This window comes from Dipteris shenzhenensis, chromosome 22 (genome assembly GCF_047967505.1).
Source record: "Dipteris shenzhenensis isolate YYH24624 ecotype China chromosome 22, Dip_SZ_1.0, whole genome shotgun sequence".
In the NCBI taxonomy this organism is placed as follows: Eukaryota; Viridiplantae; Streptophyta; class Polypodiopsida; order Gleicheniales; family Dipteridaceae; genus Dipteris; species Dipteris shenzhenensis.
The window spans coordinates 3,916,999-3,930,807 of NC_141617.1; the positions used below are offsets into that span (position 1 = coordinate 3,916,999).

At 44.9% G+C, this 13,809-nt stretch overlaps 1 protein-coding gene across 1 annotated transcript; it reads left to right on the forward strand.

Annotated features, from left to right (window-relative positions):
* Positions 1–12,001: 12,001 nt before the first annotated feature.
* Positions 12,002–13,194, forward strand: LOC147887630 (uncharacterized). Its single transcript, XM_087393937.1, has 3 exons — positions 12,002–12,458; positions 12,671–12,881; positions 12,981–13,194. Exons 1-3 carry the CDS (start codon positions 12,036–12,038, stop codon positions 13,022–13,024), a joined length of 678 nt encoding a protein of 225 aa, XP_087250063.1. The 5' UTR covers positions 12,002–12,035; the 3' UTR covers positions 13,025–13,194.
* The last annotated feature ends 615 nt before the right edge of the window (positions 13,195–13,809 follow it).

Here is a 13,809-nt window from a genome sequence, read left to right on the forward strand (position 1 = left end):
TGTATATATTTATTTATTTTAACTAAATCTAGTGTACAGTTAGTCATTCGTGGTGTGCTCTCTAGCTATGCCCTTCTCCTCATCTCCACTCTTCTCCTCTCCCCTCTTCATATTTTGTCATGTAAATCAAGCTTGACGACCTAAGAGTAGCTATGAAAGCACCCAGGGGAGGTATTGACATGTAAAAACCACACTTGACCACCTTAAGTATCAATGCATGCACTAAGGGGAGGTGATGGATTTGAAACTCACATCTGACCACGTTGCGATAGCCAATGGATCATGGCACCAAGGGGACGTGTTGAGATATGGTGCCATGTGCACATAATTAGAGGCTAAGGTATGGTATAAGAATGTATTAAAGTAGCCACCCTAGGATGTGGACTACATGATGTGGAGATGTGGATCGAGGACATCCACAAGGAGAAATGTGGATAAAAGGATCCCACATGTGTTGACTATTCTAAGGGCACCTTGTATGACATCTGCTTCCATAGATCTCCAACATTCGGAGATCTGAACCACCTTATTTCAGAAACCATGAGTGGACTCACATGCGGTTTAAGATTCCCTAGGTAGCTGAACTCCAACTTGGGTGAACTGGCCATCAACCTGGTTCCCTTTCCAAGGCTCCACTTCTTTATGGTGGGTTTCGCTCCTCTCACTTCAAGAGGATCACAGCAGTACCAAGAATCCTCTCAGGCAATTGATCTCTCATCCATCCATTAATCCAATCTCTTTGCACGGGCAGCCAATCAATCTGATGTCGGTGTTGGTTAGCGTCTCGATCTCAATTTCTCAGATTCTCATATCACTCGAGTTTCACAGAGAAATCATTCTGTCTACCTAGAACCATAGACTTTAGCTGTAACCGATGTCAATCTCTCTCTTTTTCTCTCTAAGAAGGAATGTCAATGAAACCTCAAAAGAACTCTCGAGATCTAAAACTAATCTTACATTCTGAAATTAATCTAGGAATGGGAGCAATCCTAGTGAACTACTATTGAGCTAAACCAGGAGAGCTAAACCTATGCTCTATACCATGAGAAAACATGCGTGCCTCAGGATCTATGGAGTGCTCTAAGGTGAATGGAACCTGTATCCATGATGAAGAGAATGCTCATGACATGTACCTAAAGTCAATTAGGTTCCAAGATAGATTAGCTTGGACTCATAAACAAAATCTTGAGTGAATGTGCATTTCTTCTTTTCAACAATACATGATAGGCCTCTTATATAGAGAGTGCCCTTAGAATAGTCAACACATGTGGGATCCTATGATCCACATCTCTCCTTGTGGATGTCCTCGATCCACATCTCCACATCATGTAGTCCACATCCTAGGGTGGCTACTTTAATACATTCCTATACCATACCTTAGCCTCTAATTATGTGCACATGGCACCATATCTCGACACAAAGCTGAAAGTAGAATTGATACCAAATTTGGCAAGATAGGGGCACCACAGCTGCTACTTAAATGGCAAGTCCCACTACCCCCTAATAAAAAGGTTGAATCCAATCTGTCAGTGCCCATTAATTGCTAGCACTTGTGCAATACCAACAAACTGTGCCTTCAAAGATACTCGAGAGGCAAAAGTAAAAAATTAAATAGATATAAATAAATAGCTTTTTGAAAACATCTACTTCACGGAACAATGGATGATGTTTGTTTCAATGCCATAAATTTGTAGAAGGAACAGAAAGACAAAATATTTAATTCCTTGTTAGAAATGATATCCAACCAAAGGGTATCCCGAAGACTGATAGAGTGCCCTAGGAATTACACGCGGAAGTGTTTCACTCTACGGATCAAACTTCTTTACTTGTGTGTAGTGCACAACCATATATCTGTGTGCAAGCTAGTACATACTACATAGATAGTACATCCAAGACAAATATAGATCCCACAATGATATATTAAATCCTTCCAAACCTGGACACAATAAAAAAGACATGTAGAGTCCCACCAAACCATGCTCCTCTGATCTTACCAAAGCTCTCCTACTATCTGCTTGGCACTCCTAGATCCCTAAGCCTGCATGCTCCTTTGAGCTTATGTAGACTCTCTATCTAGTGATCCTTCCACCTTGCTAGCCAACTAGTCAGCCTAGGTGGGCAGCTTCTCTTGAGCTGAGTCTCCAGCCTCCTGTATGCCTCTTTCACATCTTGAAATTAGGCTCAAGAGAAGCCCTGCCGCTTCTCCTTTTACTCTAGATCTGCTAATACAATCAATATTAACAAAAGGAGCATACTACATACTACATAGACAGTACATCCAAGACAAATATAGAACCCACAATGATATATTTCCATCCAAACCTGGACACAATAAAAAAGACATGCAGAGTCCCACCAAACCGTGCTCCTCTGATCTTACCAAAGCTCTCCTACTATCTGCTTGGCACTCCTAGATCCCTAAGCCTGCGTGCTCCTCTGAGCTTATGTAGACTCTCTGTCCAGTGATCCTTCCACCTTGCTAGCTGACTAGTCAGCCTAGGTGGGCAGCTTCTCTTGAGTTGAGTCTCCAGCCTCCTGTATACCTCCTTCACATCCTGAATGTAGGCCCAAGAGAAGCCCTGCCGCTTCTCCTTTTGCTCTGGATCTACTTCTCCAAGTGATGATTTATGAGGCCCCAACGGCCCTTTAACTAGCCAACTCAATAGGGGTGTACTGGTTGACCCTGCAGTCCCACTCGCAACCCTAACCAGCCGACCACTAGGTTGGCATGGTTGCCTGGCTTTCCACTCATCTACCTTTCCCCATATTCATTAACCTTCACTTGCATTTTCTCTTTCCCTTTCCTTCCAATTTACACCTTTTGTTTCCCTATTACAATTTATTGGAAAATTTTATTGTAATATTTATCCTAGCTACTTTACATTTTCTCTAAATGGGCACTTAGTGATTTTGGTACTTGTTGAAAGCAAGGCCGTAGTGGTGACTTCAGCGTAGATACCTCTCAAAGAACACCACAATCAACAAATCTACAAACCATGATGGACTACTTTTGCTTCAACTTAGAATTCAAAGAATTAACAACTTACAGCTCTCTTTTAAACCATATATAGAGCAACCTTGAAAACCCCAACAAACAAGTAGGTACCTCATACATACCATTCTATTGCATACATTTGCACATAATGCACACTAAAAGGCAAGGCCTTACTCAGATCCCCACCTTATTAATTATGCATGCATGTAAACTATATTCAATGTTATGGGTCGATTTGGTCATGCACTACTAGTTTTATATGAAGGTTTTCGTTTAGATTCTCTTATTGCTAGCAGAGCCAAAGGGATTATAATTCAAACTAGTGTTGTAAATGCAACCATAAAGAAAATTTAGCTAAATTTTGGGGGCCTGGACGCGGACTTGTTGAGCTCTACCGTCGAGCTCCCAGAACTGCGAGTTGTATAGTTAGCCATGCCAATTGACAAGCATAGCGCAATGGAAGGTGAATCCAGTCAAGCTCAAATGAGTGATGAAGGCCGCGAGGCTCTGAGGATGGCATGGAGGTTGCATGGAGATGGCATGCAACCCTGGCACTTATGCGGAGGTTGCTAGAACATTACAGTAAAGCTACGATCCTATTGATTTGATATGCCTCGGGAATGATCTTTAGAAAATTAACATAAGGAAAAGATGTCACCAAGCTGTAAATACTCCAAAGTCAAAGTTCTAGTTGACCATTTATTTGATCATAATTCATGAGTCTTTCATTTATTTAATTATGCTCAAAAAGTTATCGCTAATTGGTCAAAGTATTGACTTCGATCAAAGATACTTAAACCTGGTTAGGAAGACGTGGCTTCAGCCAAGATGGTTAACTACAGTTAACCAAAGAACCACATTTATGAAATTCTATCTCCAATTTTATGAGCTTGGAGGGTTTCATTTGTTTTTTTGTTTGCAAAAAATGAAAATAGATTAATTCAAGAAAAGTTTAGAAAGAGAGAGGCAGCTGAGCATGTTGAACAATTAACATGGCAATACTAAGTGCTTGGTTTGGTGGTCTGCTTGTTAGCCCTACTCTAGGGTCAACATTTATTTGATTTAGCTATGGTTGTCAGCTCACAACGAATAGTCTCATTTGTTTAGGAGCTCAAAATGGGATCTTTGTTTCAGTTTGTGGTCTTATCAGTGTACGCTTCTAATTCTCCACACTTATGTTGGCAACTATGAGGCCTTACGGCTGTAAGCTCTCTTTCGGCTTTGAGAATGGGTGCCCTTCACATGGCTCTAAAATGGCAAGAAAACCTTGAGCGAGTGGTTTGCGAGTGGTTTGTGGAAGGCATATTTGTAGAAGTATTCGCATAAGGTGGTTACTGCTCGATGATAGGGATTGAATGAATGGCAAATTAGAAACCAAATGCCTTGATGGGTAAGGAAATTGTGCAAGTCCTAATCTTATTTCGCCCAATAAGGCCCCCCCCCCCCAGCGAGAAAAAACTCACTATTAATTAATTGGTCGATGCGGGGGGTGATTAAAGTAAGCATAATTGAGGGGGGGACGATTGATTAAGGCGGGGGCGATTAACCTAAGGCACGAGAGAAAGTCTGGAGAACTCTTGAGAAGCCGCTGAAGGCAGAAGTCTCTAGAAGTCTTTACTTGGCCAGCACTAGGACGTTTTTTCAAATTCTGAAATCCTGTGCTTCCACATGGCACAATATACACCCTTAGATTTAAATTCTGAAAGCCCAAAAGCTTTGCTTTGAAAGCTTTTGAAAAGCCATCTGCATAAAAAGCCAAGCTTTGAAAGCCAAGCTTTGAAAGCTTTTGAAAAGCCATCTACGTAAAAAGCCAACTGCGCCTTTAAATATAGGCGAAACATACCGCTTGTCTATTAAATATGAGTACCGCCTCTCCTATCGATCAGAATATCTCTCTGTAGAGGTAATTGGTTTTTTGATAAAGTTTGAACGATTCTGTGCATGGTTTGTTGCTTCTTCCCGAAGACTTGCGGGAGAGAGAGAGAGACGCGACGGAACTGACCGGTTGGAAGATTGTGTTTCACGTCCCAACTAACACCATCGCCTGGCCAGTGAAGTTCTCCACTTTCCCAGCCCAATTTTTTTGAAGCTCTCCGTCTTTAATCCGTGCTATAGCCTATCGGAAAGAGATGTGCCTTAACGTATACAAATAGGTCCATTGTCTAGGTAGCCGCGTTCGATCAGAGAGTCTATTGACGGATGTAGACACCCTTCCATTCGCAGTGAGTTCTCTCCCGTTGTTGCGATGCAACGCCACCACCGGTGACAAAGACGGAACCTTCGTGCAGTTCCTGTGCATTCGATGATTAATCTTCACAAAGCTCTTCTTTGTCTACGAAATACGGTCGTGTAGTTCCTGTGCATTCGATGATTAATCTATTGCAACCATGAAATTTTGAGTTTCTGACGACGTGTTTTGTTGCAAAGTCTGACGTGAGCTTCCCCACCAATGGCACACCAGCAGCCCACGGTCTCTTGTTCAACGCAAGTCGAAGCGCTTGTCCCTATTTCAAACTCCCGCCATGCCTTCGCTGTGACGCTCAACGGCCGCTTCGTTTCGCACGCTGTAGAAGACATGTGGCCTCGCATCAATGCATCGCTTGTGATTCTTTCTGTTGAGAGAGCCGTATATTTCATTGCTGTTACAATTGTGATTGAATATACAACTATGTATAAAAGTTTTTGTTTAAGGAGGACTTCCGAATTTCAGCTTTATATGAAATCCCTCCGTTTGGTTAAAGTTTCTAGGGTTAAATTTCAATATATGCTCATGGAAAGCTACAAGCAAATATTCGTTGTTGTGTTGTGTTTGTTCAAGTTAATTGCCTTTGATTGGTTCAAGACTAGTGTTGTTGCTATGACATAAAAGCATACAAAATTATGCATTGCATGAGGTAGTTAAGCAATTGCAAGAGGTAGGCACGTTAAATAATCAAACCCGCCAACTACTGCAAAATCTCAAACTCTAGGTCTGTCCATCGATCATAGCCACGTTGTCATTATGAAGTTTACTCAGCTATTTGTTCGTGTGCTTGTCCTCTTAACTTACCTCTTCTGTCTCACAATGTCTGCCGATAATCAGAATAAAGGCGGTGCGGCCCAGTGTGCTTGTAATTGCAGTGCTACCACAGGTCAAAGCAACAAGGTTGCATTGGCTTGCCACAACCTTGTAGGTTGGGATGTGAACCCCCTTTTACAACTCAGAATTTCCAATCAATAGTGCATATAGGTCGATAGACAAAAGTACTAAAACGTTGATGAGAAATTTTGACATTCTCTAGCTCGCTAGAAGCTCGCAGCATTGACAAATAATTACTAAAGGAACTGAGCCTCCGAGAGATAGATATCAGCACACGGACGATGTCTGACATTGGATTGTGTATAGCTTTTGTGCTTGAATTTATCATCTTTAGGAAATTGCACATATGCTAACCAACATATCCAAACATGCAAAACACGAGGAATGCATATTGACTAATCATGATTGTTTTTCAGATTCCAACATTCTAGGAAAGAAATAGGCGACTTCTCGTCGAGCTGTGGACGTCACAAAGGATACTCCACGTAAGTAGAATGTATGGTCATTTCAATTCTGAAATGTTTCTGCACTATCTGTTGCTCTGGTCCGCATTAATGCGCTACACCTCCAACACTGGAGGTGACTATTCAAAACAGGGGGATGGCACGTTCCCCTATGATATATAATTTTTGGAGAGACATGTGCCGGCTCTCCACCATACATTACGTATGGTTTTTTTTTTTTTACACCTCATCTTGAGCACGCACACTTCTTCGCACATTCTGTTTTCGCAAGGGAACATTACATTTGCTTGGTTCGAGCAACATACTAATCATGTCTGCAACACTTTTGTTTTGGAGATGTTTGCAGCATCCAAACGAGTATCTTCTCCTAAAGGTACGCACAACAAAATGTATTTGCTTGATTCAAGTTATTTTATCAATTCTTTCACCTTCTAAAGATAGAGGTTCAGTCCATTTTGTTTTTCCTGTTGCGTTTAGACAAAACCACGTGAGTGAAATTGTAGCAAAGTTTCGGATGCTTTTTATTATTAATCCCTGTAGGTGTTTAAACCTGACCATAAGACATCGATTCATGTCACGATGTAGAAATGACCACCGGAAACTCCTTCGAACATGACCATTCGTCAACGCTCAGAACAGCCAGAGGTCGAGCTATTCAACTTGATATAACATCAAGAAAGATGTCCTTGAGGCCAGCTACGTCATCGTGGTTGACCATCGCAGATAGATACAAGCAATGGGTTAGTAATTGCATGGCTATTTTCTCTAGCCTTCAAATCTGTGGTGTCTGTGGCATAACCACGCTACTGTCTGCAAACCAAAGGATCGTTTCTTCGCAAGGCATAGGCATCTCGAGCCACAGCGCCGCACTCGGAAACATGATACTTTTGGATGCCTGCGAGAATATGGGCATGCAAGTGACTTACTGGAAATGCCAAAGCTGCACACGAGATGCCCAGCGGAGCAGATACATTGTGCGGTTGATGCCACAGTACTCTCAGCAGTTGCTTAAAACAAACCACCTCCACACGCAACTGCTAAGCATCATAGATGTATCCATTTCAGTTACCACGACTGCAAATGCGATTGCTCGTGGCACACTCGATAGAAGGTCACTTCTAGACAATCCTCTGATATCTTGGCGAAACGTCCCACTAAGCTCGGCTCAAGAAATCGTGACGAACGAGCTGTCAGGTGTGCTCGCATACAACATCGAGAACAATCCAATATTGCGTAAGTACAATTCTTTAGCAGAGCGTGCGGACATCAAGATGGGTATGTGCATCTTGAGTCCTCAAACCATTGCAGGTATCTTGGAACTACACGATGAGACAGCTCCCTTCGAGTTAATGTCAATAGCGGAATCTCAGCCTGAGCTCCTGCTTTTGCAAAACATGGTGGACCCCGCGAACCGTCGCGCCTTTGATGCAAGGGACAAGCATGAGTTTGCCTCCATACAGCTACGGGGTACAGAAATGCTTTCAGAGAGGGTCGCTTCATTCCACGTCGACGGAGTAGCAGCAGCTGGCAGTGCGTGCGTTGACATAACCATGGAGTCAGCAGTGTTCCCGTTCCTGTTCCCTTTCGAACGAGGCTACTATGATGGCTGCATACAGTTCAGCAACTATGTGAAAATGAGAATATGCACCTTATTCTCTATCTACACGCTCTACAAGCCGTACCTGTTGATCATGTTCCAGTTAAAACAGGCAGTGATGATTGCCAATTCAAGCAACTCTACATGCTTGCAACGAGACATCGACCAATATAGGAAAGCCAACCCTGCCACGACCGATGAAGACGCAATGAGACACGTGCTTTGCTACAGCATGCCATCAACAATGCCGGGGTCCCCATCGTGGCATCGACGGCAACTGAAGGACCTCATAACGATGGTCGATGCTTGGGGCCTCCCAGATTTCTTTCTGACATTCACTGCAGACGAGGTCACCGATACACGGTGGCAAGAAATTAATGTGATCGAGAGCATCGCAACACATTATAATGCGCAATTCACTTGGAAGGATTGTCCTGTTGAATGCGTGGCACTTTTCCATGCACGCTTCCACATGTTCATGCGCAAGCATTTGCTTTCATCCGACGGTCTGCTTGGCCGAATACAACACCATGTCGTTCGTTATGAGATACAAAACAGGGGCTCCCTACACGCCCATGTCATATTGTGGGTCCACCATGATGATCGTCAGCGAATTGCAAATGAGATTGCGGCTTACGTCCCCAGGGACGAGGCCCTGGATCCTCGAAACACAAGGCTGCGAGAACTAGTTCTCAGGAAGCAATTGCACGTATGCAGGAAAGCGTGCTACGTCGGACCGTCACACCACAGTTGCAAGCACGGCTTCCCTTTCGCAACACAGCCAGAATATGAACCCATCCTCGACCCTCTGACACAACGTTGGTTGTATTACCGGCCGGGACATGAGCACTGAAACGTCGTCTCTTACCACCCTTTCGTGTTACTGTTGTGGGGTGCGCACATGAACATACAGCGGGTGACAAACTCTTCAATCTCTCACTACCTCCTCAAGTACGCGATGAAATCTGAACCAATGGGCAAACTGAACATCCGTTCAGAAGACGCCTCACGTTTGGGGTTGCAACATCTCGACGAAGTAAAGCTGAAACTCATCGCCGCGAGCCTCCTATCAAAACCAACCTCTCCAATAGAGGCCGCGCTAAACTGCATGCAGATACCAACAATCACAAGGAGCGAGACCGTTCACTATGTCGACTCCTCGCCACCATCTCTAAGACAACGCATCGTCTCGCGAAACAACAACATCACCCTGCACCCGGTCGACATATACTGCGGGAGACCGAGCGTCATCGAGGAGAGCACGTTCTACGATTACCATAGGCAATATGTGATACGAAAGCCCAAGGAAACGCAACGTGGAACGGTCGGTCTTGACCTCTTCGGCAACAGGATCGCAAAATGTGAGCGAGTAGTCAGATTCACTGACTACCACCCTGGACATCAACCAGAGGGGTACTTCTACAACGTGCTCTTGCGAAAACCCAGCTTCAGGAATGAAACGGAGCTCATATCACCTGCCAACACAGCTGGATCCTACTTTGTCGAATGCCAAATGCGCGGCCTCATATTGAGCAACGAGGACCTCGAGATGTATGTGACCGAATACACGCAAAGGAACTTGCTAGCGACTGACCACATGGACCAGTTGATCAATATGATATTGCAAAAGGTTGCGATCATCCGAGACTGCCCGATGGAAGCGCCTAACATCGACCAGCAAACCGTCGAAGGGCCAACACGCGCGAGGATGTTGCAAAAAATGGCCGAGTTTCGCACCGTCGCCAATGCCGCATTGATAGTAGAACAACAAAGAGTCTTCGAAAGCCTGGCTTCAACAAGCTCGGGGCTGCACGTTGTCTGTGGAACACCAGGTAGCGGCAAAAGCTTCTTGATACGGTACTATGTTTCGCATCTGGTAGTGCAAAACAAAATGGCAATACTTTGTGCATCAACAGGGGCGGCTGCGACGCGGCTGAGCGGGATTGCAACCACTGTACACTACCAATTCAAGATCCCGGTGCGCAGCAGTCAGTACCCACTGAACATCCATGAGACGGATGAGCGACACCTCGCAATCAAGGAAGCCAACGCGATCATCATTGACGAGATGTCCATGCTAACAAGGATGACTTTCGATCTCGTGGTAAGACAAATCGTCAATGTCACTAATGGCACATTGCATGAGCCATTCAGACACAAAATGCTGATAATTTTTGGTGACCTGGCGCAATTACCGCCAGTCTGCAAACACCGCAAGGATCTTTGCGAGCCGTGCCACATCACGTCCTCCGCGCACTGGCCTGCAGCGAAAATGTACCACATGCAATTCTCGGTGCGACATGCACGAGACATGCCGTTACTGGCATTCTTGCATACCATAAGACTCAGGACGCCCACAACTGACGAGATTTCCGACTATTTGGGGCAGTGCATTGTCGACAAGGAAGGTGCATGCCACTTCATCGATGCCGAAACAACCATCATTTGCACACACAGAGTCGATGTCGCTACCTTCAACGATGAGCTTGTGGAGAAATTCAACACTCCCGAGATGATTGTGCATGTTCAAATACACAGTAACGCCACGAGCGAACCAGCTCTCAAAGAATGGTTGGAGGACAAAAGCTTCAACGAGATAGGAAAAATTTGCGTGGGGGCGAAGGCAATGATAACGGAAAACATCGACCTCGCAATAGGTGCCGCAAATGGAGCAATGTGCAAAATCAAGAGCATCAATGCAACTAGCAGGGGGGAAATCAACGGTATCACTGTCGTCGTGGACACAACAGCGGCCGTGCTCACATTACGACGCTCGAAGCATCAGCGAAAGGCAATAAATGGAAAATGGTTCCACAAGTCCACATTTCCACTGACCCTAGCATACGCTATCACGGGACACAAATCCCAAGGCGCAACCATATCCAACAAAGCGTTGCTCATATTCTGAGGAGTGTTTGCCCCTGGCCTGGCATACGTGATGTTGTCCACAGTGACTGAGAGAACGAGGCTGCGCATACTACATTGCCCACATCCAGACATATTCAGACCAATTCCATGAGAGTTCTCACAGCCGACAACACAGCCACGAGCATAAAGGTATTCACTACCAGAGATTGAAAAAGGCAGAGGCAAGTCATGAATATGTTGCGTCAAACATGCGTGCAAGGAAAATGGTTTTAATATCTTGTCTGTTGTCGAGAACAGGTGCAGAGAATCATAAAGCTCGGGACATTGCAGCATAAGACATGGACGCAGACAAGGTAAATTCCACCAGCATGAAAGAATCTTTTTTTCTTGAAGATTTAAAAAGACGGCTCATTTGAAAAGACGATGTAATAAGTCGTGCCTGCAAGCAGCTATTTGCGCTATACAAAAGCAACGCGAAGGCAACAAAACCTCCACCAGCAAAGAGGAGGTTCTTCCTAACCACAAAGCAATTCCGGCTAGCAAACAATGCAGGAGAACGTCCGGGAGCTTACATCAACGGCTTCAACACGTATGCGGAACTACGCGACTTCATTGACAACTGCAATCTTCTGCATCATTTCTGACAACGTGACTCATGTGAACCTCAACAAGATAGCAAAAGAGAGAAGTATTCATCAAGAGCCCAGCTGGCCAAGCACTCTAGTTTCTGATTTTTTTTGCAAAAAATATTTTGCGTGAACACTTGGGAGGGAGGGAACATGAAAGAGAGAGAGAGAGAGAAGGGGGGGGGGGGAGTGAGGGGATGACGTGGGAGCAGGACGTTGCGACACAGGGCAGCACGTGGCAAAGAGGACGCGTGGCAGGATACGGTGCGGCCACTTGCAAAAAATCGAAGAACATCCTACTCATCATCATCCTTCACGATCGACGAAAAAGAAGCACAAAGCACTTGTTGAGACTTCAGGTTAACTAAGCTTTCACTCGCCATAGCCTCACTCCCTCCCTCCCTCCATGGCTTCCTCTCCAGATCAATACTCAGCTATCCCACCCTATGGCGATCAACAACCTCAACGTCCCTTCCTCTTCTCCCGCTTCCGCTCCGTTGGCACTGACTTGGCCCACGAACACCTCGCCAAAATCTGCTTCTTCTTCACCATCTTCGGTGCCGCCTTCCTCGTCGTCGGCCTCCTCGCCATCCTTCTCCCCATCTTCTTTTCTGGCATCTCTGTTCCGCACATGGTTGCCTGGATCCTGCTCATCGGAGGAATCGCTGCGCTTTTGAGCTTCCTGCTCGTCTTCGGCGCTCCCGGGACCTCTTCTTTCCTCTTGCTGGGAATATTGCACCTGGGGGTTGGACTGTGGATGCTCTTTGAGGCCCGAATTCGCAGAGGAAGCGCTTTTGTATGGCTCGTTTTTGGCTGGTTCATTGTCCACGTAAGGGCTGTTTCGCCAGAGGATCCACCACGACTACACATACTTGAATTGATCCCTCTGCATATTATAAGTGAAATGACCACAATTAGCCCTTTTTATAGCTCCGGATATCGTTAGCTGCCCCTTGAAAATCTCCACCCAAGGCTTTGGTTAACTTCGCATCCAGGAACGGCATTGTCGGAGAGCCTAACTTTTAATCTTCATGTTTACAGGGATTTGTCAAGGTGCTAATGGGTTACGAATTGCGAAGTCTCAAATCTTGGTCAGCATTAGTCGTCTCTGGTGCTGTGTCTGCGATCCTTGCAATTCTGGAGATTGTTCTCGCTCCTGCTTATGGGTTTCACCTTTTGGGCGTGCTCTTTGGGATTGATTTGGCAGTGACAGCACTCGCATTCCTGCTAGTAGCATTGGTTGCATATCTCGGTACGTCGTCATTCTTCGTGCCTACTGTTTTGCTGTTGTCTTCGCTGCCTATGTGGGGTGATCTCGTACTGATGAATTTCTTCTTTGAAAACATTGCAGCATCAAGGGCCGCTGAAAGTCAAGATTCGTTGCTGGAGCACTAAGCTTATGACCGGAAGCTCTTGGCCCTGGCATTGGCTATGCACGTGTTGCTTATTTGCTGCAGCTCAAGAGAATACGCTAGAAAAGCTCAATTCATGACTCATGCAAAAAGGAAGCAGGGATCGCCTGTTTTTTGAGTTGCTGTTTTTTTATGGCGCTCATCTGTGGGTGCTCATCAGAGTTCATTAATCTAGAAAGTTGTCCAAGGTTTTGCTCCTATATTTCCGTTTAGGTATAAAAGTTCTATATTTCCGTTTAGGTTTAGAAGTTTTTCACTCGCGTGTCTCTAATGCAATGTCAAGATAAGCGGTTTTGATGTCCTTGCAAAGTCGTAGCTGCATTGGATGCCAGATGTGTCGTCAGGAACGCAGAAATCCCCACGTATGGTTATGAAAAATACACATTAGACACCGACATCCCTATGGTTATGAAAAATACACATTAGACACCGACATCCCTATGTCTCACCGTCGGATGACACCAAACTTTGCAAGGCTCCTAAGTTAAGTGGTTTTAATGTGCCTATAAATTTCCACGTGCATTGGACATTGAATGTGCGGTCGCGGATAGGTGAAATTATTTTGCATTTGCATCGTGGGTACGTGAAGAAAAAATTCCCAACAAGAATCTACATCCACTTGGCGTCAAGATTGGCGCCAAACTTTACAAGGGTCAAGGGTCTTAAAGTGTACTAGTTTCCATGTTCCTACAAAGTTGTATGTCCAAAACACCGAATGTGTGGCCAAGAAGGTAAAATATCCTAATTTCACATGTGCCAGTGCGTGCG

What these genes read in the sequence shown, in the direction of transcription:
- LOC147887630 (XM_087393937.1), top strand. Translation starts at nt 12,036, where the DNA reads ATGGCTTCCTCTCCAGATCAATACTCAGCTATCCCACCCTATGGCGAT. An exon ending in TTGGCTGGTTCATTGTCCAC is followed by an intron (nt 12,459 to 12,670) that starts GTAAGGGCTGTT and finishes TCATGTTTACAG; the next exon opens with GGATTTGTCAAGGTGCTAAT. An exon ending in AGCATTGGTTGCATATCTCG is followed by an intron (nt 12,882 to 12,980) that starts GTACGTCGTCAT and finishes AAAACATTGCAG; the next exon opens with CATCAAGGGCCGCTGAAAGT.